This window comes from Vipera berus, assembly GCF_964194415.1.
Source record: "Vipera berus genome assembly, chromosome: 9".
Taxonomy (NCBI): Eukaryota; Metazoa; Chordata; class Lepidosauria; order Squamata; family Viperidae; genus Vipera; species Vipera berus.
The window spans coordinates 20,009,200-20,023,138 of NC_138212.1; the positions used below are offsets into that span (position 1 = coordinate 20,009,200).

General features: G+C 42.7%; 1 protein-coding gene across 1 annotated transcript in view; it reads right to left on the minus strand.

The window, feature by feature from the left end:
• The window catches only part of COL16A1 (collagen type XVI alpha 1 chain), a gene marked incomplete at its 5' end in the record, with an annotated part of 120,300 nt that overhangs the window by 33,358 nt on the left and 73,003 nt on the right, over positions 1-13,939 (minus strand). The window contains 8 exons of the mRNA XM_081334861.1: positions 32-85; positions 1,433-1,486; positions 3,521-3,574; positions 7,629-7,673; positions 8,176-8,220; positions 8,308-8,382; positions 11,476-11,511; positions 13,594-13,698. Coding sequence (XP_081190987.1) covers positions 32-85; positions 1,433-1,486; positions 3,521-3,574; positions 7,629-7,673; positions 8,176-8,220; positions 8,308-8,382; positions 11,476-11,511; positions 13,594-13,698 — 468 coding nt within the window. The remainder of the gene's footprint in view (positions 1-31; positions 86-1,432; positions 1,487-3,520; positions 3,575-7,628; positions 7,674-8,175; positions 8,221-8,307; positions 8,383-11,475; positions 11,512-13,593; positions 13,699-13,939) is intronic.

Below are 13,939 nucleotides of genomic sequence, written 5' to 3' on the forward strand. Positions count from 1 at the left end.
ACCAGGAAAAGACACTTTTCCAGTTACTTACCGATTCTCCTTTCTCTCCTGGGGGTCCAACATAGCCCCGTTCCCCTTTGGCACCCTAATGGCAGGCAAATACATAAACATGAAAAGAGAAATATTGCCAGCAGCACAACGAGAGCAATTTTTTCCCCCTTTTCCATTCAATCATCCAGTTTTCTTGATAGGGTTTTGCAGAAATGATTTGCCACTTCCTGATTCTTAGGGCTGAGAAGGAGTGATTGGCCCAAGGTCACCCAGCTAAATTTGTGTCCAGGTTGGTAGTAGATCTCCCAGTCTCCTGATGCCTAACCTCATGGTGTCACCATTACACTAAACTAGCAATTGATGACAGCTAAAACTGTCAGGTGTGCCCTGCAGTAACACCAAGAATTCCCTCTTTCCTCCATTCTCCTGTTTCGCAAATAATAATGAAATAATAAAAGTTTTGCAAATCTTTTTTTTTATAAAAGGTCAAACAACTTTTAGCAAACTCTGCTTTTGAAACCAACATTTCAGATTTCCAAATATTGATTCTAAAATGGTAAAAAAAAATTAACATTCATGAACAGTTTACACTGCGGGTGTCAAACTTGTGATGTCACGTGACGTGTCACAATGTATCGTGACTTTCCCCCCATTGCTGGCAATGAGGTGGGCGTGGTTTTGGCATGGCGCCTCCGGCCGACAGGCTGACAGTTTGACACCCCTGCTTTACGCTTTCCCCTACATCCCATGAAAATCCAATAGGGCCTTAAGAGGATATACTACAGAGAATCACACGTGAAGAAGAGAAAGGTGAGCAAACTTTGGGTCTTTGAATTTGTTTTTTCTACAAGGCAATTCTGCTCCACTGTGGATGGCTGATGATCACCCAATGTCTTTCATGGGATTCCGAAAATAGTTTTGGGTGGCACTGGGTTCCTTCTTAAGTCCAAAGGCAAGGCATTGTGTAGCCACTCAGCCCACCTCTTTGACAGGAGCTAGGAGACCCAGGTCCAGGCCTATCTGGAGCCATGGAACGCCAAGGATGATCTGTGGTCTGTCTGTCTATCTATTTTTCTCATTTATATGCTGCCCATCTCACTCTGCAAACTGACTCTGGGTGGCTTACAATTAAAATCATAAATATGAAAATATTTAAAACCTTAGATACAAAGGTGAGAAACACAAGGCGATATCGGTACAGTGTTGGCCTCTTCCCTGTCCGACCACCAGTCACCTTCAACATGGAGTGCTCCCATCAGCACTTAAGCCAGCTAGCAGAGCCAGATTTTGAAACCCTTCTTGGGGCTAAAAGGATCATTTCTGCTTAGTTGAACTGCCCTCACAGGTCTGTGGCACTGGGGACAAATTAGAAGGAGGAGTACGAGGCACACCTCCTTCAGATCCTGAAGAAAGAAGGGATACAAAGAAAGGCCATACTTACGGGGAGCCCAGGGGATCCTACTGATCCAGGATATCCGGGCTGACCTGGAGGACCCTGAAGAGAAGAACATTGAAACATCTCAGTTCAGGCTCGGATTGAGGATTCAAGTTAACCTGATAGAACCAGGTTATGGCATCTGCACAATTTCATTTTGATGTTCAGGTAGATGCTAGAACATGGCAGGCAAGCCATCCTTTTCTCATTTAACCCCTTCTGCAATTTGTAGCAGAATCAGTGTCCTTGTGCTCATTTTCCTAGAACACGGAGTGGTGGCCCTAAAGTATTTCTTGGTCATCTTGTCAGGTCCTCATTCAGAATAATAAAGGGGTGGGTAGCCATTCTCTTCTAAAAGGTAAAGGTAAAGGTTCCCCCGCACATGCGTGCTAGTTGTTTCCAACTCTAGGGGCCGGTGCTCATCTCCGTTTCAAAGCCGAAGAGCCAGCACTTGTCTGAGGACGTCTCCGTGGTCATGTGGCCGGCATGACTAGACACCAAAGACGCACAGAACGCTGTTACCTTCCCACCGTAGTGGTCCCTATTTTTCTACTTGCATTTTTACGTGCTTTCGAACTGCTAGGTTGGCAGAAGCTGGGATGAGTAACAGGCGCTCACTCTGTTACGCGGCACTCGGGATTCGACCTGCCAAACTGCCGACCTTCTGATCGACAAGCTCAGCGTCCTAACCCACTGAGCCACCACGTCCCTTTTATTGTCTTCTACTTAAACCCTATAGATCAAATGAGGATTCCAACCAGATTAGGCTTTATTAGATCTAGATTAAATTAAACCAACAATTTCTTAGATTAAAATTGCAATCATGGAACTAAGGCAACGTTTTTCAACCTTGGCCACTTTAAGATGTGTGAACTTCAATTCCCAGAATTCCCCAGCTCGGAAGGGAAACTACTGGCCCCAGCTAGTGGCTAAGATTGAGAAACACCAAACTGAGGGATAGAGAGAGCGAGAGTGATTACTGTAGAATGGAAAAGGGAGCTCTGAATGCATGAAATCTCTCTAGATTTGTACACTGTGTAGCTACTACGTTCAGATGATAGGCTTAACTCAATCAGCCGCAACGTTGCTGGCTACCCTGATGCAACACATTAAGCTTTTATTTCAGGGGAGTTGGGGGCAGTAGGTGGTGCCGCTAAGCTCATAGTTCCTACTGTGCAAACTCTAAACAGATTAATTCAGTAACAAGCTTAAGCATGCTAAGACATTCTATAGACCTTTTCTGGCTTACCTGGCCTTGCCTCCCTATCATTAAGCAGACTAAAGCCATCACTTTAAATCAGGAGGGTTATGTCTTTGGGGATGATTGGGTATTTTGAGAGCATGTAGCAAGTGTTTTCACAAAATAATTTCTGTTTCGAATGTGGCTAGTTACAATGCCCTCACTTCGCAGAAGAGAAGGAGATGTTCTTCACCAACCCATTTAAATGTCTCCCCTTCCAACTTTCACTAGCACTGTTGATTTTTTTTGCCCCCCCCCCCGTCTAGGCAGATAGGGACCCTTTTAAAGAACTCGATGGAATATTGTCACTTTCATGGCATCTTCAAAGGAAATAAGTCCCTCTAGAGTTCTCCATTTACTTGTTACTGCTAATTAGAAGAAATCTATTTAACCCATTTAACTCAGAGATAGAAGGGGCCCAACAACAGCTGGATGCGCATGGACCCAACCTCCAATTATAGGTTTTTCAGATCTGATATCATCTGTTTGTGGTTGATTGCAAGGGGAACACTTTTCAGATTTTCCATCGCCCGCTTAAAAAAAAAATATCTGGGCCTTCCAGCTCCTGCCTCAAATCATCTGTAGCTTGTTATTTGAGGCATTCAGACTCATGATCACACCAAAATGTTCTCAATCAGTCTCAACTGCATCCGTCCATGAGACTTTTCATCAGTCTTCTAAGCCGTGCAATTGAAGGGTGTTCAGACCTGTCTTTCCCAACCTAGCATCTTGCAGACAGATTGCAGTCTCCACCGATTCGTAGAGAGCCACGCTAGAGAAAACCAGTCTCCATCAGCAAGCTCCATGCATAGCTCAAAGCTTCTCTGAAATTATCAGTTGGATCCAACACTCACTAATTCTCCCTTGGATCCAGGGAATCCAGCTGGTCCACGTTCACCCTGGAGTCCCTTCGGAAAGAAAAAGAGACAGGATATGTTTCATGTTTTCTGCCCTCCCATTTAACTGAACCACAGTTGCGAGGGTGGCCTCTCTAGCTATGTACCTGGGAACAGGCTGGGAACAGATGGAGAATAAGTTATAGAAATAGGAATACAGCATAAGTATCGAGTAGTCTTGAGGTAGTCACCACTTCTTTAATTAATCACTGGTGCCTGGAAAGCTACCATCAGCATCTGGAACACAGTTTTCCATAGCTTTTTCTAGGCTTATAGATCAATAAAATTCATACAGATTTTATTGGTTAGACACCCGATTAGCCAGGTTTTAGAAGGGCAGTGTTTGCAGCAACAATTCTGAGCACACACGACATTGCTAATTGAGACAAGGCACAATCAAAACAGCTTTGGATCATGATGTGGGCAATATCTAGAGGACAGAATATTCGCAAACGCTCTGTCTCTCTGTCTCTCATACACACAAACACACCCACACAAAACACCCACCCACCCACCCACACATTTTGTTCCAAATACAGGTAGTCCTCGCTTAGTGGCCAAAATTGGGACTCCGTTGTTAGCGCTGCAGATGCTAAGCAAATCGTCACATGATTGCACTTACAATTTTACTTCTGCCATCTCTTTTAATTCTAATCGCAAGCTGGTTGCAAAACATCTGAATGGCAATCACGTGACTGCAGGAGGCTGCAGTGGTGATTCAATGCGAGAATTGGCCATAAAGTTATTTTTTACAGCGCTGTAATATTGAATGGACATTAAATGAGATAAGCAAGGTAAGCAAGGACCACCTGTATGTCTGAATTGTCCCCTGAAAACAGATCCCAATCCCCACAAAGCACTTTCTGAAACCTTGCTAGATGAAAAGGACTAACTCTGGATTTCTTCTTGTGATCTAGGAAAAGCTTTCTGTGAATATGCATGGCAGCATGTGGTGCAGAAAAAAAAATCATCAAATGTTTAGTGTGTACATCTAAATTCCAAGACAAAGTGAGTGGTATTATGTGGCTGTCACATTTCCTGCATTGGCATCTTGGAAGCTCTAGAGAAGATGAATTCGTTATCAAATTATTTCACTGTTTTCTTCTCTTTACTACTTACACAAGAACCATTGAATCTGATTATATTCCACTTCAGTCTCCATTACTGATTGTGGCCAACAATTTCAGTTTAAAGTCATAATTCAGCCATAATTCATAATTCAATGGGAACTGATGACTAGTTCCCACAGAAAATAATGGACTCAATCTTAGGTTGCAATCCAGCCAGTACAAAATTTCTCTCAGAGAAATCTATCTATCTATCTATCTATCTATCTATCTATCTATCTATCTATCTATCTATCTATCTATCTATCTATCCATCATCTACATTGATCTATCATTTATCAATCTCTCTCTCTCTCTCTCTCTCTCTCTCACACACACACACACATCAAAGGTAGATAGATTTTGTTGGTCTGTGACTATAATAAAGATTGACTGATAGATTTAGATAAGCCATCTACATACCTATCATCCATCCACCTCTTTCTTTCTTTCTTTCTTTCTTTCTTTCTTTCTTTCTTTCTTTCTTTCTTTCTTTCTTTCTTTCTTTCTTTCTTTCTTTCCTTTCTCTCTCTCTCTCTCTCTCTCTCTCTCTCTCTCTCTCTCTCTCTCTCTCTCTCTCTCTCTCTCTCTCTCTCTCTCTCTGTCTCCCTCTTCTTTCTTTCTTTCTTTTTCTCTTTCTTCTTTCTATTTTGCTGTCATTCTAACATTGTAAGTGCTCAATCACTAATTTTCTTCACTAACTTCCATTTGGTCCTTCCACTAATATAATAATTTTTCCTCTTATGCTGGATAAATTCTTTCATTCAGAGGCCCTGCCCTTCACCCAGCTCCTTCCTTTGTGATCATGTCAGGACCATTAGGACTATATGTGAAGCACCACTAAAAGGACAGAATTATAAAATGGGCTGTAACATAGGACCAAGTTCCCATTGAAGATATGAACCAAGAAAAAGTTAGCAAAAATAGACTGATCAAAAATGATGCAAGATGTTATTTCCTTAGGAAATACCCATTTTTATGTTGAGCAAAAGACTGAAGAAGGCAGGATTTCTTCAGGGTGGGTCAAAAAGACACAACTTTGTGACACATGTTAAAAAAAAGTATTATGGGGCTTTGATTGCATTATTATGTTTACTTTTAAAAAGTTTACTTTTTAAAAAAGTAAAAAGTTTACTTTTTTGACCCCACCCCATTGACTTATCTGGAAGAGAATTATATTTTGATAATTCCCCCCTCCTGTTTCTTATGGTTCATCCTGGTCAGTTTGGTCCAAAGCCTGGAAATGGACCCCACTAGTAGAGTCAGCAAGTAATTCATGCCATAAGTTTATTGTAGGATAAAATGGTTGTGTTGGGGAGGAATGGAGTTTTGTTTTATCACGGCTTCAAATAAGATATCCCTAAAATGCTTCTAGAATATGTTTTTTCATTGTGTAACTGAAGAATGCAATTGAAGGGGAGGAGGCAATCACTTTTTACTAACTTAAGGTGTTTTTTTTCCTGCACCACAATAATGAAATACTGTTGTTTTTTTTACAAAGGCTGCCTACAGATGTCTTTTTTATTTTCATATTCTGATGTGCCAATTACAAAGGAAGGATTTGAGGACTGAGACTGTTTTTCTTAATCAAACTAGGAAAAATGCCACCAAGACGGAAAATGACTTATACTTTTCTTGCTAAACCATTGGAAAAAGAAGCATTTTGACCAACATTGTATTCATTCCCCTTTGTGCCCTGAAGAAGTTCACCGTGAAAGGCTTCAGTTCTACTTCCTCATCTATAGACCCAAAGAGATTCTGAAGTTTCCTACTAAATGCAAGGACTACCCCAATGTGCCATCTCCCCTAAGAACTTCTGGTGACTGTCAGAGAAAACAATGTTTGAGGTTGACATGGTTGCTTGTAGGACCCAGTTTGTGCATTCATCCAGTCAATGGAGATGTCTCCAGAGACCCTTTAGTATCCAGACGTCTCACATCACAAGCATCCCACAACTATAATTGCTTGCTAAGTGGAGAAAGATCTACACAACCTATAATACAAGAGTGATTCTCCATTAAGTACATCACCCACAAACGTGGGAAGCTTTCACGAGCCATTGCAGGGTGGAGTTAGTTGAGGTTACATGGTGAGGGCTTTTATTGGACGTACTCGTGACACCAGACAGTGACAGGGCCACATCACGGAGCGATTAATCACACAGACTGGGAGTTACGATGTCATTAGTGAGATGAGAATTAGGAAATTAATGAATGGTGGTGATGGTCAAGTGAGGGTACAATGACTGCTTCAAGACCCCAAAGCACAACTCACAGACATGACAAGGGAGGCTCTTTAGTTTAGAAAAGTGACAGATTCCTCTCAAGTCCACAGATTCTTTCTCAGGTATGTATTTGAACCTGGGTCCAACTGCTTCTTCTGAAGCGATTCAGCTCAGTAGATACAGTATTCATGACCAGGGTTTGATTGGTAAGCTAAGCCCTGAGGGAAAAATTGTGTGTTGGAATCAGCTTTATTTGAAATATCTTTGGGGAGAAATATCAGCTGTGTAGAAGTAATCAGTCATCTCACTGCCTGATAAATAATCCCAAACCCAGAATATCCATATCGCAAGTTGGGACTGTGGAATCTTCTAGTTTATTTTTCTGAGGGAAGGCTGAAGAAGGATCCTGACTGAGAGTTTGCCCTTAAATGGGAATTGTCTAGATCAAGTGAACCCCGTGTTGCCTGTGGGAACTAGACAGCTTTCGATCACAACTGATCTCAGGTAACTTCGGAAGGGAAAGATCAAATTGAAGGAAAAGTTATAGATAGCATCCCTGAGCCAGGAGGAGGAGGGCTGAGGAAGAGCTATAGACCAGGTGGCAGCATGTGGGAGAATAGGCTGGCTGAGATATTAGACCCCAGAACCTGGAGAAGAAGGGAAGAAGGAGGATGAGAAGCCAGACAAACAGCAGCAACAAAGGACTGCACAGAGCGCGTGCTTTATCGGTTCTTACAGGTAATCCAGGTGGGCCAGGCACTCCCGGAAAACCTGAGGGGCCCTACAGGAAGAAACAGGGAGGTCATCACTCAGTCATCATATTGGCTGGACTAGGGAAAGCAGGCAAACAAGGGAGCTATGGTTGAAGAGAAGGCCAATCTCTCACAATATATTATGCATTTCTTCTTAATTCAAGAGTAAACTTTCAAGTTCTACTCCTCCAAATAGCTGCCAAGAGAAGAAACAGTGGCCCATCCCTCCCTTCCTGGGGGTGGGTGGGGGGTGGGGTAAACAGGACATTGGTGGGACCAGAATTGGCTGGGCGGTTGGTGAAGAGCAGGATGGTAGCCACCCAACTGAACACTGTCCAGTTGTAGAAGCATAATGTTCCCCATGGATCACACACTGAGGGGAAAGCTGGCCGTAATTGGCTTTATCTTCTTAGACAGGCATCAGATTATACTAAAACATGGTGTGGTGGTGGTGGGTGGTGGGGTGGTGGTGGGGGTTAAAGGCTTAAGGGAGAAGATCTAAGCAGAAGTTGGCACAAAGGATATACTCACAATTGGTCCAGGAGGGCCTGGAGAACCTCGTAAGCCTGGTGGACCCTAAGGAGAAGCCAAGACAACATTCATTTCTGAATTCAAGGATCTGCAATACCATCCTGGCTGCTTGATCTCTCCAGGTGGCTTTACCTGCTCGCCCCTCTGTCCAGGATGGCCAGGGCTTCCAGGATGTCCTCCAGCACAATCAGCATCATAGTTTGGGGGCTGGAAGAGAAGACAAGATGTCTCATTCTGGTTTTTTTCCAAGTAGTTAATGATCTGCAACAGTTTCTAAACCCAAGATGAACTCTGCTGGATGAAAGCTCCATTTTTGCCGTAATAATTCTACTGGTCACCGTTTCCTGATAGATTTCTCCCTCCTTCCAGGCTTCTAATCACTCTAAAGCTTTCCCAAAGGCCAAACATAAATATTATTTAAGATTAAATCTTGAGAACGAAGCACTCTCCCCATTAAAACTGTCTCCCTCCAAATCTGGATTTCCACCCTACCTATGAACATCCATTGTTTGCTTGAAATCTCATTTAACTGACTGCTGGATAGCCATGGATTAAGACTGGGGATTACCAGGGATAAGATTCCATGACTTAAGAAGGAGTCAAATGAGATTTTTTTTTGGACCAATCTTTGGTGGAACCGAATGCCAGAACCCCTGGCTGATTGCCTGAGTGAGCAGGATTCAGTAGAGAACCCTCCATTTCTCTTGGCCCAGAGTAAATGGCGTGAGTGAACTTTGTCAGGACTGATTTACATTGTATATTTACATGCCTTGTTGAGTACAGACACAATATTTCTAGGCTTAGAGCTATTCTGAAGGCCAGGCTAGATGCCACACCAGGAAATTGTTAGGTAGCCAACCCTCCCCCCCTTTTTTAAATGGAAAATGCACTTGCCAGGCTCCTAGATAGTAATAACACTCAAAACTCTTGCCTAACTGAACCGTATACTGTAGAGCAGGGGTCTGCAACCTTGAGAACTTTAAGACTTGTGGACTTCAGCTCCCAGAAGTTCTCCAGGTTGCAGACCGCTGCTGTAGAGGAAGAAAGATTTCATACTCCATCCACATCACTCCAATTCCATATTTCTCAAATATCATCAGCCAAGAGCAATGATGGTGATGGTCAAAAAAAATCAAGATGGAGGCTACAATTGCACCACTGAAGTCCTATAGGAACTTTTAAATGAGAGCAGGGCTCTGTCCATCCATCCGTCTGTCTCTCATATCATCTACTATATTAAAGAACTGCTCATCTCCCTCATAGAGACTCTCTGGGTGGTGTACAATAACATATCAGAAACACAAAAACAGTAATTACAAGAGGGGATGGCTTCAGGGCACTAACCAGCCCCAAGGCTGCATGCTGCTCTGTGAGCTCCAAGCAAGGCTGTAGACCCATATTTTGATCCTTTTTCAAGAGATCAGGAAAATGGGGGAGAGTGTTCAGTGGAGGAGGGGTGACAATGGCAGAGAAGGCTCTTTTTATGGCCCCCGCCTGTCAGAATTTTTTGACTGATGGGGCCTACAGCATATGTCTGCCTGACTGGATGGGGTGGACTGATGTGATGGGGTGAAGATGATTAAGTAGGTAGTCTAGCCTGGTTCCATGTAGGACTTTACATTGGCAACATCTTGAATTGGACCTGGAAGCACCCAATGCAGCTTGTGCAGTAGAAATGTTATGTGTGCTGTTCTTTGGGTGCAAAAGATTCCCCGTCCCACCACCTTCTGTATCAGGTGAAGTTTCTGGATACATTTCAAGGGTAGTCTGATGCAAAACACATTGTGATAGTCCAAATGGGAGGTGACCAGAGCACGAGTGACCTAGCAGAGAGCCTCTCTACCTAGGAAAGACTGTAACTGGTGCACAACGCAAAATTGAGCAAAGTCCCTCCCAGCCATGACTGCCGCCTGCTGTTTGAGAAGGAGCCGTGACTCAAGCAGGACCCCCAACTTTAATCATGCCATTGTAGCTACGATCTTGACTTTTTTTTTTTTTTACTGCAGACACTTCTGCCACCAGCACCAGCAGAATTGGAAATTTTTTTTAAAAAACGTATAGGGAAGCCAATCATAGAATATCAACCCAGTAACAACCTCGGATAGCTTGGCATTTTTTTATTAATGATGTTAACAAACTCTGGCATGTCCTGAACCTAGAGACCCACCAAATCCCCTTTTGGAGATATCTGGTCTGATAAATGTTCCTGAGTAGTGAGACTAAGCAAAATAAGCCAGCCCTTTTGGAACCGCTGTTATAAGTTTTATCTCTTTAATTCTTTTAATCCTCATGCAACGCAGGTAGGATAGCACCAATTTGGATGTTTCATGGCAGTTGGATGAAATTTCCTTCTTCCCATTTTCCATTCAAGCTCTCTTACAATACGGTATGTCGTTTCCAACTCTAGGGGCCGGTCCTAATCTCCGTTTCAAAGCCAAAGAGCCAGCGCTTGTCCGAGGACGTCTCCGTGGTCATGTGGCCGGCATGACTAGATGCCAAAGGTGCACGGAGTGCTGTTACCTGCCCACCGTAGTGGTCCCTATTTTTCTACTTGCATTTTTACATGCTTTCAAACTGCTAGGTTGGCAGAAGCTGGGACGAGTAACAGGCGCTCACTCTGTTACGTGGCACTCGGGATTCGACCTGCCAAACTGCCGACCTTCTGATCGACAAGCTCAGCGTCCTAACCCACTGAGCCACTGCATCCCTTATTTTATATGTTACTAGTAAGTAATAGTTATCATAGTGCTTATCCACTGATAGACATAATAAATCATAATTGTAATCATAATCATAATGACAATGATGACAATCACAATGGCAATGGCAACAACAACAACATTATATGGTATCAACAGAATGAAGAACTGAAACAATAACTCACTACTATCCAACTTAAGATCACAATTAAAACACAGAGCCTCAGAAATGTGATTGGCCAATATCCTTTAAAAAAACAACCATTGAATTGTCTATCTAAGCAGCAGTCCAGTTTTGCCTGAAGGACTAATACTTAAACCAGCTTTGCAAAGGCCCATGCAAAAGGCATGCTTTTAGACCGATCAAATTCCCAGTATAGTTCCAGTGAAAATTGATTCCTGAGAATGGAAGCTCTCAGTTGTAAATAAATGGTGCCAGTTGGGTCAAGTACAGCAGTACATGAGCTCCGAGTCAATTGGCCAAAGAAGTGGGCATACGTTTGCATATTATTTGGTAGAAATGAAGTGATACCAATGCGTTATGTCTTTTTCTTTCCTCTGCCATCTTCTGGATAAATATCCAGCCTAGAGATTTACTCACCTGGGGTTGTTCTGGAAGGTCACCCTGAGGTTGGCACTGAAAGAAGAAGAAACATATCGTGAGTTTAATTCCTACACCAGAATTTACGGCATGTTTTACCACTAAAGTTCTGCAGATACTAAATTTGCTTGATCAATGCAGGACTAGTTCAACTGAACAATCCAGCTCAAGTTTTCCTTTGAGCAGATATATTTTCCAGGATGCCAATAAAGCAATTGGCAACTGAGGAGCATGCTCCAGGACCTCTTGTAACCATCCCTATGATGGTAAGGTATAAATCGTGGACCAGGCATTGAGCTTAGACTTGTTCCCCATTGTGATATATGGGCAGCACATGAGACCTGGTATCAAGACTGACTCCAACCTTTCACCTATATTCCGCTTTGCTCGCACCTTCACAAAGAAAAGGATGGTGGTGGATTGGAATGCAAGGGTGGGGAATGGCATCCATTCATCACTGGTTCCCATGAGACATTGGTCCCCCCCATCAAGGACATCCCAGCAGATGTCACAGCATGGCTGACTGGTTCCCATAACAAAATGAACAAAAATGATTAGTGGATGTCATGGACTGTGGGTGGCCCGTGGGGAAAGTGGGGGGGGGGATGAACTATGTGTGCTTTTGCACGGGAAGTCCAGAGCTGGTTTTGATTCTTCTGTGCCAATATGGATTTATTTAGTAAAGTTTATACTCTTGGTAAAATTATGTCCCAGGAGTTTCTTTTTCTGGATTCACCAACTGGACACTTGACACATGGAGATATTAATGGAATCACAGAAAGGAATTGCTCAGGTCAGTGAAACTGATGGAGATACAGTATCCCCAATATGCTTCAATTGATTGGGGAAGCTCAATGTGTTAAGTCAAGCAGTCCTTAAGTGGAACTCAGCTTCTCATGACTGCTGGATACATCTAATAGCTTACTTGGCAAGGATACAGAAGTGCTTTGCTACTCTTTTACTGGATAATTTTTTTAAAAAAATCACTATCTATCATTCAGTCTAGGGTTTTGTCATCCCTCCAAGCCAAATATCAACCAAACCAAACCTTGCTTAGCTTTTGAGATCAGTCAACTGCAATTGGGCAATGCCCCCTGCTATACAAGATCTAAAAAACCAAGATGGGTTGTAATGGATTGCATTTCTTTTAAGTAACCCACATGTGGCCAAAATATGGATTTGGGGAAAAGTTCAAAAAATTGCTATAATCTTGCCCAAACAATGCTAAACTTTTTTCACTTGTATGAAAAACAGGTACCAACATACACCTCTAGGTATAGTGATATGAGGGATGTATTGGCACTGAATGGGCAGAAAAGGGCAGAATCTTGCACAGGTTGTTCTCAACTCACAACTGTTTGCTTAGAGACCATTCAAAGTTACAATGACACTGAAAAAAGTGACTCATGACTGTTTTTTCACATTTGAGATCTTTACATCCCCATGTCCACATAATAAACATTCGGATGCTTGGCAACTGGAATGTATTTATGATGGTGGTAGGGGTCATGTGATCCCCTTTTGAGACCGTCAGACAAGTGCAATCAATGGGGAAGCTAGATTCACTTTGCAACGATGTTACTAGCTTAACAGCTGCAGTGATTCACTTAAAATGGGGCAAAACTCACTTAATAACTGTCTTGCTTAGCAACAGAAATTTTGGACTCAGCTGTGGTCAGGCACTACCTGCATTAGGATCCCAGAAATAAAGAAAAATCATTACAGGTAATCCTTGACTTCAGGTATTTTGGGGAAGGTCAGGCCTGTGCTGCTTTCTGTAGTGAAAGGATTCCAAGCTTGGTCCCCTCTTTACACCTCCCTCTCCAAGCTGGCTGGAGATTCCATTATTTATTTATTTTATTTTATCACATTTGTATACTGCCCTTTCCCTGAGGACTCAGGGCGGTTTACAGGGAATTAAAAATCAAAACATACAAAAGTTAAAAACCAGTTAAAAAATATTAAATTCACCCTGTACACTTAAAAACCCCAGTTAAAATTACACATGCAATGTGACTACAAAATGATTGAAAGTCTGGGCATTACAGAAGGACACAATTGCAAGGCTACTGATTTTGCAGTCTGCTTTGTGGCTGAAGAGATTCACAGGTAACTCACCTGTGCACAGTTATCTACGCCCGGAGCTCCAGGTTGGCCCCGATCTCCCTTTTCTCCTTTTATCCCATTAGAGCCTTGGGAGTTGCAGGTATCACAGGGGTTTTTCTATGAGAGAAGAGAAAGCTCGTAAGTCTGATAAGGTTTACCACTTGCAATAAGAATGTTTCTCATCTAAAGACATACAGTAAGCTGGATCAGGCAGAGTGATAGCATTGATATATGCCTAGTTCTGGAAGGACCGTCGAGTCCAATCTTCTGCCTCAGGTTTAGAAAAATCTGAATTAAAGCCTCCCTGATGGAGAACCATCCAAAGTATGCTTGAACCTGCTGGATGAAGGACAGTCCT